The sequence below is a fragment of the Mus caroli genome, chromosome 1, assembly GCF_900094665.2.
Source record: "Mus caroli chromosome 1, CAROLI_EIJ_v1.1, whole genome shotgun sequence".
NCBI lineage: Eukaryota > Metazoa > Chordata > Mammalia > Rodentia > Muridae > Mus > Mus caroli.
In genome coordinates this window covers 39230218-39242387 of record NC_034570.1, presented here as the reverse complement: position 1 = coordinate 39242387, position 12170 = coordinate 39230218, and the positions used below count along the sequence as shown (strand labels likewise).

At 35.0% G+C, this 12170-nt stretch overlaps 1 protein-coding gene across 4 annotated transcripts in view; it reads right to left on the bottom strand.

Annotated features, from left to right (window-relative positions):
* Gulp1 (GULP PTB domain containing engulfment adaptor 1) overlaps nt 1-12170 on the bottom strand; it is a 224472-nt gene that overhangs the window by 17891 nt on the left and 194411 nt on the right. For 2 of the 4 annotated variants that reach the window (XM_029477699.1, XM_029477703.1), the window contains exons 7-9: nt 7800-7916; nt 7524-7547; nt 7039-7131 (exon numbers count right to left, since the gene is read on the bottom strand). In XM_029477699.1, coding sequence (XP_029333559.1) covers nt 7039-7131; nt 7524-7547; nt 7800-7916 — 234 coding nt within the window. The remainder of the gene's footprint in view (nt 1-7038; nt 7132-7523; nt 7548-7799; nt 7917-12170) is intronic. The other 2 variants (XM_021168770.2, XM_029477707.1) reach the window with 1 other exon arrangement.

The window sequence follows — 12170 nt, the reverse complement described above, 5'->3', positions numbered from 1 at the left end:
AGAACCCAGATGCCCCTCAACAGAGGAATGGATACAGAAAATATGGTACATTTACACAATGGAGTACTACTCAGCTATTAAAAAGAATGAATTTGTGAAATTCCTAGGCAAATAGATGGATCTGGAGGGCATCATCCTGAGTGAGGTAAACCAATCACAAAGGAACTCACACAATATGTACTCACTGATAAGTGGATATTAGCCCAGAAACATAGGAGACCCAAGATATAAGATACAATTTGCTAAACACATGAAACTCAAGAAGAACGAAGACCAAAGTGTGGACATTTTTCCCCTTCTTAGTATTGGGAACAAAACACCCATGGAATGAGTTACAGAGACAAAGTTTGGAGCTGAGACCAAAGGATGGACCATCTAGAGACTGCCATATCCTGTGATCCATCCCTTAATCAGCTTCCAAATGCTGACACNATTGCATACACTAGCAAGATTTTGCTGAAAGGACCCAGATAGGGCTGTCTCTTGTGATACTATGCCGTGGCCTGGCAAACACTAAAGTGGATGCTCACTGTCAGCTATTGGATGAATCACAGGGCCCCCAATGGAGGAGCTAGAGAAAGTACCCAAGGAGCTGAAAGGATCTGCAATCCTATAGGTGGAACAACAATATGCACTAACCAATACCCCCTGTAGCTCGTGTCTCTAGCTGCATATGAATCAGAAGATGGCCTAGTAGGCCATCAGTGGAAAGAGAGACCCATTGGTCGTGCAAACTTTATATGCCTCAGTACAGGGGTATGACAGTGCCAAGAAGTGGGAGTGGGTCGGTGGGGGAGCATGTGTGGGCCTTTTGGGATAGCATTGGAAATGTAAATGAAATAAATACCCAATAAAAAATAAAAAATAAAATTTAAATTAAAAAAAAGAAACTTAAAAAAAAGAAACTGTCATATTAATTAAAGGATGAATTTTTTCATTGGAGAGGAATAGAAGATTTTGTTTTGGTTTGGTTTGGTTTTTTTTGTTTTGTTTTTCTTTTCCTATTAGATTATGGAAAGGTTACTCAGAGTGGTTCATGGTAGAGCTCTTAGGATAAAACAAACATGGGGATGGTTGTATGTATAAAGAGATTGATTGGCTGTTTAGGTAAAATGACCGTGTATATTTTCTGCATAAACACTTTACTTATTATGTCCTCACCTTTGTATCAAGACTCAAAATGCCGAGATGCATGTGTGTGAGGCCAACTGGGGAACTGAGTGCCTCACTCAACTGAAATCTGCCCCAGCTCTGGGGCAGCAGGGTAGCTAGAGTTGGTGGGAAGTTGTTTTCTGATCAGTTTCCAGATGGCCAGGTGGCCTCATACATCTAAAATTCATTTTTACGGTGCTTTATCTAATTTAGAATTTTTTAAATTAAAATATAATTACATCATGTACCTTCTTCCACTCCTCCCTCAAATGCTTTCCATATCCCTTCCATATCATCATCTCATTCCTCTCAAACTATTGTAAAATTTATTATTGTTACATATGCTTATAAATGCATCAATATAGAGGTACACCATGCTGAGTCCATTGGAGTGTTGCCTGTTCTTCTATGTTGTCAGGGTTAAGTAATAGATAACTATTACAGGCAGGCTCATTCATGGGGAGGACTAATTGTTTCACTCTTGGCAATTGGTAATTGCTCTTTGTACATTTTTAAATATTACTTTAAAAAATAAGCCTTAAGAGTAACACTTAAACCACCAGGAAAGTACTATTCCAGTTTTGTAGATTTGATAATGTGGATGCATAATTTCTAATTGTGAGATCTATTACCTTGTATTTCTTTTAAAATTCATGCAAGTTAAATGGTTATGATTTTCCTAGCCACAAATCACAAACAAACAAACAAAACTTGGAACATAGGCTCAATGCTGTGAGCAGGTACTGAACAACAGAACTGGAAAGAAAACATACTTGCTTCCAATTCTATAGGGTTAGTCCCTGGATCATCTCTATGCAGCCAGCAATGCTGAATGAGTAGCCAAGATCTGGTAATCATTTCCCATGAGCCACAAATGTCCCTTACTGATGTTCATGTTTAAACTTCATTCCTTTGTTTAGAGATTCACATTTAGTTTGTTGTGTACTTGAGAGTTTTCATAATGTGCTCTTGCCTAGCTTGACTTCAAGAGCAGTTGAGAAAGGACTAGAAAGATAAATAATCAGGCTTGTTTACCTGCAACAAAATATACATTTTAGGTAGTAATTGTCTTATGAAATCTAATCAGTGGCTACATAGTTGATTATGTAAAAGTGGAATTTTATCTAACACTGAAAGAGAGATATTTGTTTTACCCAGCAATAGACTGTACTCCTCCAAACTACAATTTCTTTTCATTTAACTTTCTGGCAATAGCTTGATTTGTCTGAAAGCTTGTGGAGTTAGTGAAGCTAAAATGCAAGTTTCTAGGCATAAGAACCAAGAGGAAAAAATTGACTTGTTGTGCCCAAATTTTTTAAAGAAGCTAACTTAAAGGTGTTCATGAGGCCAAGAGGGCAAAATAAGCCCTCTTTTCAAAATATAAATATAAGCACCACTGCCATGTGAATATAATAAATGGAAATCAGATTGTTCCTAGATGATTAGTCCCAAATGGCAGAAAACCCAGCCTCTCATCTATTGCCAAACCACGAGAACACAGGGGGAAAAAGCAAACCATGGATTCAAGGAATGGAAATTTCTCAGTGTATCTAAATGATACGTTAGCATAAGGACCAATTTCTGAAACCAACATGAGGTTTCCAGAATCTTGATGTAATAAGGAGATACTTATAATGGATAATATCAAGCTTTATTTCATTGGCCAGAAAAGGGAACCTATGACTTAGCAAACTGAGTGGAATTTAGGGCTGTGAACATCGTGTGTTGGGACTGTCAGTGGTGAGGCCATCTGTTTGGGGCAGGGGGTTGCTCCATTTAGCATGAACACAATGAATGCTTACTTGGCATCCCATGGCAATTTAATCATGTATATAAAATTTATTTATATTATCATATGTGAACAGTGGAATCCTTAATCAGTTCCAGTATTTCCTTAATTACTTTATAGACCATTGCCTCTATTTCTTTAATAATTTTGCAAGCATTTTATATTTTATTTCTGAGTTCAAAACAAAATAAAATGTACAATGTCTAGAATTTCAATTCCAGAGCACTCTGTGGGCACTCAGTGTGGTGTTCTTTCCTAGGGTATACTTGCATGTAACATTAAAGTTTCACATGAAAGAACCTTATTTCTAGCTTAACAATAATTGGTTAACCTAAAAAAATTACAAGCCATTAAATAACTGAAGTATACATTTCAATTTGTATTTTCATTATTACATAGCTGTCATTTTTTTTTCAATTCAATAGTTTGAATCATTCCAGATCTCTAAAACTGGACATTCCTAAGCATGACAATACTTCATGTTAGATAGTTTATATAACATAAATGTGTTTCTTTATTTTGAATAAGAAATGTGGGAAACTATTTTTACTGTGGTAAAGTAAATATAGCTGTACTTAGGATTATTATGCCAGCTTATTTTCACTGCTGTGTAAGTAAAATAGAAAGTGAAAAGCAAAGATATTTGTTAATTATCTTTAAAAAGACAAGCACTCAAACCATATACAAACAAAGATCAAAATGGACTCAATAGCTTGAATTTATATATATATGTGAAAACATATATATATATATATATATATATATATATACACACACACATAACTGTAACAATAACAATCAAAGAAAAAGGGACTGTCATTTTGAGAGTGGGGGAATGGGAGGGACTAGGTGGTCATAGAATTACTGGAGAAAGGGTACTTGGGAGAGTATAAAGGGAGGAAAAGAAGGGAAGAAATATGTAATTCCTTTTAATTAAAACTATACTGGAAGAACCAAAGCAGGTTAACAAAAGCCTATAACAATATTTTCAAAACTAGTAGATCAGAACTCTCATAAATTCATATTTTAATGTCATCACTCAATTTTGTCTAAATTTTAGAATTCTAGAATATTTCTGAATTGACTGTCTTCTATGAATCAAAATTTTTCTATGTTCTTTTTCATACATCATTTAATTGTGGTGAGAAAAGTCATTGCACACTCTGCGATAGTGGTTCTCAATCTGTAGGTTGCAACCCCTTTAACAGATAAAGTACCCTTTAAATATCAAGTATTTACATTATGATTCATAGCAGTAGCAAAATTGTAGTTATAAAATAGTAATCTTGATCATTTATAACCTCAGCACTTACTCCATCTTTTCTCAGGTACCCAGTGTTTGTGCAAGACAGTGTCTGCCTTGAGACAAATTTGTAAGATCTTCTGAAGAGGGAGCAGTTTTATGACTGTGTCCTCAGTCCATTTGATCCTCCTAAGTCTTCCCCTTCAATGATGAGGCTTTAGACTTCTATCCTCCAAGAAAGGAAATTGGTGAATATTCTTTGGGTTTGCATGCAAAATGCTAATGTGTTTATTTTATTCCCTTGGCAACTCAAAGGCTAAACCAAAACATAGCCTGATAGATTTTAGAAAGAACTACTCAAAACTCCCTTAAAAAATAGCCTCTCTCACACTTTGTATTATATAGCAGGACTGTACTAAGCATTTTAATATAGTTTTAAAGAGTGTGTGCAGCATTTTGCATTTTTAGAGTCAAAGCAGAATGAATTTGAGCCATTGTTCTGTATTTTGAGAAGAGGGAAGTAAATAAGCCAAAACACAATACCACAAATCCCTTGACTGGAGTATATAGTGAAGAAAAAATAAGAAAGATTATACTAAGATGGCTTGGACCTTAGAAAGCTTGGACCTTAGGAGGCTCCAAAACCTGCTGAGCACACTATCTATACTCAGGAGTCACCAAGGTTTTTTTGCTCAGCCATAGCAGCTGACTGTTATCAATGCTGTCAAGCAATGGTTATACCAACTCTCTCAACACAGAGCAAGGAGAAACATGAGTTTACAGTAAAAGAGAAAAAAATGACCAACTTCTAGGGCATGCTAGTTTGAAGCATCCTTCTTCAAGGTGATGAACTGGGAAGCCATTATGATGTTAAGTCTATAAAACTATAGGTATATAATTATATATATATATATATATATATATATATATATATATGTGTGTGTGTGTGTCTGTACACATATATTATAGATGAAAATTGTTCAAAATTCTTGCAACAGTTTACCTGTCTCACAATTGGGTTTGACTCACATAACCATGTTTTAAGTTAAATTTAGTGTGAATAAAATACATTTATTAATGAAGATTATTAGTGGCACAGGTTATTAAACAGGGAAAATGTCCCGTTCTAAATATATCTTTGCTAGAAAAAAATATAGCTTTAAAGTGTACTTCCCTCTCCCCTTTGTTGGGAATTTCAGCTAATGTTAACCCCATTGTGTTATTTTGTGACTGTGTTACCTCACTCAGGATGATATTTTCTAGTTCCATCCATTTACTTAAGAATTTCATATATTCATTGTTTTTAATGGCTGAATAAAATTGTATAAATGCACCACATTTTATGTATCTATTTCTCTGTTGAGGGACATCTGGGTTGTTTCCAGCTTCTGGCTATTATAAATAAGGCTGCTATGAACATAGTGGAGCATGTGTCCTTGTTATATGTTGGAGCGTCTTTTGGGTATATGCCCGGGGGTGGTATAGCTAGGTCCTCAGGTAGTACTATGTCCAATAGAGACCATATCCAGAGGTTAGGCATGCCCTCCACCCCCAGTCCAGTTGAGAGATAGGGCCACCCACCCATGTCCAAAATTTTAACCCAGAATTGCTCCCGTCTAAAGGAAATACAGGGACAAAGAGTGAAGCAGAGACTGAAGGAAAGGCTATCTAGAGATTGCCCCACCTGGAGATCCATACTATATACAGACACCAAACCCAGACACTAATGCTGATGCCAAGAAGTGCGTGCTGAGAGGAGCCTAATATGGATGTCTCTCAAGAGTCTCATCCAGGCCAGAGCCTTACTGATACAGATGCGGATCCTTAGAGCCAATCGTTAGACTGAGCAGGGAGATGCCAATGGAGGAGTTAGGGGAAGGGCTGAAGGAGCTGAAGAGGTTTGCAACCCCATAGGAAGAACAACAATATCAACCAACCAGACCCCCAAGAGTGCCTAGAAAATAAACCACCAACCAAATAATACACAGGAGGGACCGATGGCTCCAGCTGCATATGTAGCAGAGGATAGATCAAAGGAAGGTGAGGCCCTTGGTCTTGTGAAGGCTTGATGCCCCAGTGTAGGGGAATGTTAGGGTGGTAGGGCAGGACTGGGCATGTGGGTGGGGGAGCACCCTTGTGGAGGCAGGGGTAAGGAGGGATGGGATGCAGGGGGGTTGAAGAGGAAACTGGGAAGAGGAATGCCTTTTGAAGTGTAAATAAACAAAATAACTAATTAAAAATAAAGTTTATTTAATAAATAAATAAATAAATAATAAAAATTAAGTGTACCTCTCTGAAAACTCATACCTTTGCCAAACTCACTTAATAATGATATCATCCCAAGAACTGAGGAAAGGATTTCAAAATGTAACAGGTCAGACACAAATAGTTTCATGACAAATGCTTGCAAAATATCTGAACAACACTTGCTTCATTTCAGTGTCTGAAGCAAGTGTTGTCCAGTACACCGTCTGGTTCTTGGTCTATTTCCTAAAGTGAAGTTTAGCACTGTAGGGCCAGAGAGCATGGCTATTGTATCTAACCCCAGTAACAGTAACCAGCATGAATGAAAGATAGACTTTGTCACAAATGGCAAACCTTATGTTAAAGTTATGATCAAAATGAGATTTAAATTGTTTTATGAAACATGAGGTAGCAAAAAGAATACCATGAAAACAACTGTGTTTGAACTACCTATGGGATTTAAATATGAAAAATCTCCATGCTGACTGATCTTCATCTCTACCAATATTTAGTTTTGGTGTTAACCAAAAACTATGGTTTGAATTAGTGCAGTATTCATGACCAGTAGGTGTTGACACCATAACATCATACACTTACTCAATGTACTTACTGGAGACGTGGACACTTGAGTTGTTCTCAACCGGCTTTCTAAATCTTGTACTTTATTTTTAAGTTCCATGTTTTCTGTTTCTAAGTCTTGGATCTAAAAATCAAAAGATTATTGAATAACTTTAAGGAATTTTTTTCTTGGAAAAATATTGGCAGTTATCTCAGCTACATTAGCAAATAGTATTTTATTCTATTGAAATTCAAATATTATCTTATACACAAGGAAGAAAATGACTTGAAAAAGCTAGGGAAATATCAGAAGATCCTAGGTCATTGGAAAGGCAATAAATTAAAGAAGGTTCTTGTGTATGTGTAAATTTTATGTTCCTAGTGTTCGTTGCTGTATTTACTTGTTGAGCTGTGCAATTTATGCCCATAATCTTGGAGTACAACCAGAACACAAAGTTGCTCACCAAGACTCTGAAGGGTGGGGAAAGGGCATAATTGAGTTAGAAAGGAATCTGATCTGCATGGGAAACCACTTACCCAGCATCTGCTGCCTCTGCTGCTCTGATCCCCATGAGAAGCATCAGGAAGTGAAGCAAAATCACATGAGAACACTAAGTTCTTGTGGGAATTCAATATAAAACAGTTAAAGACTGTGCAGAGGATCCAGGAGGAAGAATTAAAGGAATATGGTGAAAGCAGCTCCCGCTTTGTGAGGGACAATTAATGGCAGGCCTTCTCAGTTTGTTTGATGACATGCAAACTTCCCAGTATGAGCATCGGACAAAGGTGAAACAAGGAGCTTAGCTTACTCACTCTTTTCTGCATTCCAGCAATCTGTTTTCTTGTCTCTACATCTTTTCCTCCAGATTCTAGAAATTTTCTGTATGCCAAGTCAAAAGCTTGGCCAATTGTTAATGTAATTTCTTCAGCCTTTGTAAAAATCACACAATGAAGATATTCATGTTAACAATAAGACATCAAACTGTGATTTAATACCAAGCCCCAAAGAAAAATAGTGGGAGACATTAGTAGGAAGTTCCCCGAAAGGATAATAATGATCAGGGCTAGATAATTAACAGGCAAGCAAAGTATTATTCAGTGGCCTAAGAATGATGACCCCTTCATTCTCAAGAGTAAAATCAAGTGTAAAAGGAGGCCACCAGTGAACAGTTAAAGTGAGAAAGTTGTGCAAGTTCCCTATGCAGCCTGCTCTGCTTAAACTGAAGAGCTTTCTTCTGGTTTTCTCCCTTCCTTAAATACTTACTAGCAATTAAATATAAAAATTTAACTAGATCCTGGGAATTCTCTTGTTTAGCTATTGTTTCCTTTTCCTAGTGAGAAGGTTTTTATACTTTGGGTAGGTAACATGATTAAAGCCTCCTGGGTAGAGTCCACGGAAGTCTCCAGGGAAGCCCACCCTTTCCAATGGAGCAAGTAGATCCATTTGGTTCACAATCCTTATAGAAGTGAAAAGTTTCAAACAAGGTTCAGATCTTAAACAGATGAGATGATCAAAATGTAAAGTATTATGAGAGCTCCTAATTTTTGGTGATGGTAAACAGTTCATATTTTTGTATGATAATGATAATGGAGCACAGTACAGTCGTCATCTCAATTGAACCTGGTATACACTCTATTAAGGATAAAAAAACTGCTGTAGACATCTAAAGTTCATGCCTTCTTCATCCAAATCTCTACAATTTCATGACATTTGCATAAGGCATTCATGAAAAAGTGATTTACTTAATCAACTCAAAGAGTCTTAATAAGGCACTAACTGATGCAATGCACTGACAAATGCCATATTTAATAAGATAAATTCCCATTTTTAATGACAGGAGAATAGTGCTAATATTAAATATTAAAAACATTCCCCTTTAACAAACTTAAATTGTGATACTTTTAATCTAGCATGAACTATCTAAAACTAAGCATTAAAGGAGGACTTTTGCTATACAAAATAAAAATGTAAAATGTATGCATAAATTATGGATATCTCTATTTTACCAAAGGAAAGAAAGCTATGGAAAATAAATCACAATAATCTATAGTAAAAGTACTAAATAAGTGAAAGTGCCAGTTACCCAAAGAGTCAAGTTAAAAAAATCTATGTTAAAAAATAAAACAAATCAAATCAAAACAAAACAAAAACCCAAACCTGTAAGTTCAACAAAATGGTGGTGGCGCTTTCTGTCAATCCTGACAACCTTAATTCAACCAGGAAACTCACATAATGGAAAGAGAGAGCCAACTCTATCAGGTTGTCCATTGACCGCCACATTTGTAACATTATAAATGCATACCTACACTCATACACAGCAAACACACACACACACACACAGAGGCACAAACAATTAAATAAAAAACATATGCAATGAATTCTGTTGTATTAGACTCTGGAATGAGTGTAATATTAAAATGTTATAACAGTAGTTATGGTAGGTTGGATTCTTCATGAATCTTTGTTTCTAATTTTAAAAATAGGGTATCATGCTTGTAATTTTTTGTATAACAAAAGATAGGTAGGACCTGCTCTATATTTTATTTTGTATACTAGATTTTGATCATGTTTTCATCCTCCTCCAGCTCAATTCTGCCCACCTCCCTACCAATGCCCAGGAATGATAGCTATTTTGATGATGGTTAACTTCCTACCTTTTATTATCAATTAAAACATGTTTCATGCATATTGATGTTTTATCTTCAGGTATATCTGGATATTACATGCATGCTAGTATCCCCAATAGCCAGCAAGGTTACCTAGAACTGGAGTTAGAGATAGTGTGAGCTATCATGTGGGTGCTAGGAAATAAACCCTGGACTCTTGGAAGAGCAGGTAGTCATCTCTCCAGTGCTAGTTTCCTACCTTTTAAATTATGGAAGTTCTCTTTTTATTTTAATAAGATCACATGCTTTTCTCAAAATTTTAATATGTGCAGTATAAAGAAAGAATAATTCACATGGTAACATTATTGATTCACCATCAATAACATTCAACTTCATTTGAACTATCCATAACTATTTCTTGAAGATCATACTCTTTTTACAACACCTAATTTCTTTTGAACATGCAGCTATAATAAAACGTCTATGCATGGTACAAAATTAGTCTCCATAATGGCTCTGAGGACAGGATGATTAACATTCCTATTAATTAAGATTCATGTAATTAAGAACCAATTTTGTAAAATTATATGTTTGTCTGAGGTTCTCATTAGATAGTGGAAATCACGGAACAAATACAGAAAGACCTATAGAGTTTCCAACACTTCAGAATGGGGATAGAGTGGAGAAAGCATGAGAAAATAATATTATTAGTTTTTCCTTCTGGGAATTTATCATAATTAAGCCCATTTTTAAAATGATGGGCCTCAATTTTCTTCCTCTACTATTAATTTTTCTTTTCTAGACAAGTTTTAAATCAATGATTCATCCCATTCATAGGGACTCACACTAAATTGGACTTGGTCATCCAGGTCAATGTTGTTTTAAGCTTTATTTTTAGCAAGGCTCTGGTATTTTCACCGTGCCTTGTCTTCCGAGTACTGATATTAAAGACATTGACCACGTTATCAGATCTATGGAGTACTGGCAAATGAAAGCAGGGCCTCACACAAGCATGCTACTAAATGGGCTTCACTGCTTATCCTTTCAAGTTATTTTACAAAGTAAAACAAGACTGGATTTTATTTTCCTATCCAGTCAGCATTAAGAAAATAATCAATAGTCCTAAATATTTCTAGTCATTGAGCAACTTTTATATACTTGGATCAAAATAGTATATGTCAGTCTTATTGTAAATGTATCTCCAATGATATTATTAGCTAAAGTGATTTTTATGGCTTGCAGACCTTCTTTGTCAGAATAAAGTAATTCAATGGTGTTTAGTAGTTCAAGAATCTGACTCACAATTTATGATATTTAAAAAAACATGAAGGAAAATAACTGAGCTTTCAGATTTGATTATCAGCAAACCATGTTAGGGTGGATTATTGAACTAGAAAATTTTATTTTTCACCTAATGTAACATAATGACATGCAAAGAACAAAAGAATATCTAATTTTAAAATGGTGTTTCAAAAATTAAAATGAAATATCAGATTTTATTATAAATATTTCTACTATAAACATAAATAGGTGGAATAAATTACTTAGAACTAATGATGCATGTGTGTTTTGATAGTAAATCCTTTTTTTTTTAGAGAATTAGTGGAAGTTGCATAAGTCTAAAATTTTATTAACATAGCAGGCTTTAACCAGAAAAGGGAACTGTAATCTATAGTATAGTAGATAAGGTTTCTATCTAAATTAGAAAGAAACTGAAATGGTGGAGTTTTGCTTTATTGTTTTGAGGTAGGGTCACACTGCATAGCTCTCTGTCTCCTGAGAGGTTTTCAAACATCTTATCCCAGGCTTAGCTTGTTTGTCATTTCCTTTAGAGGTGTACTTCACTATAGCAACCACCACAGAAAAGATTAAATGAGCCAGTATTCATCAGCTGCTCTCAGTACATTGCTATGGTGGCTCTTTTCTTCCAGGCATCTGTCAGGTATACAGCATGGACTGACTTTATTTAATCAACTTAAATATCCATTATATTTGAGATTTTTAAAGCGAAGTCATATTTGGTATCTGCAGTAACTCTAATATGTAGCAGAGCACTGTAAACACTACAATTACACCCAAAGAAATAAAAACCGGAATTTGTAACTCTGTCACTTTGATTGAAACTATCTGTATATATTTATTGCCTCATAGTTTGTCATTTATTTATTTATTTATTGTGGAAATTAATTTACTGGGCTAAATATAAGCAAGTTTTGGGGGGGATGATAATTCATTATTAAATACTAAATTTCCTTCAAAAATTCTTAAGCTCAAACATTTATATAAATTGTCTTTAAAACAGTAGAAAAGGCTGGGTTGCTATTGTAAAAGGTATGTGATTTCAGTAGAAATATATTTTTAAGTAGTTTACAATGGAATAGAATGTTACAAAGATGATGCAAAACAAAATCCCACCTAAAATGGAAGGTAGGAAGTATAGGTTTTCTTTTTTTCTTCCCATCTTTCATTTTAAATCATAAAAAGTAGTTCATAAATAATTCTTTAATGATATAATACATTAAAAATTGGTTCTTTATACAATTGCATAAAATATACCAATTTGATGTTGTGCTTTTC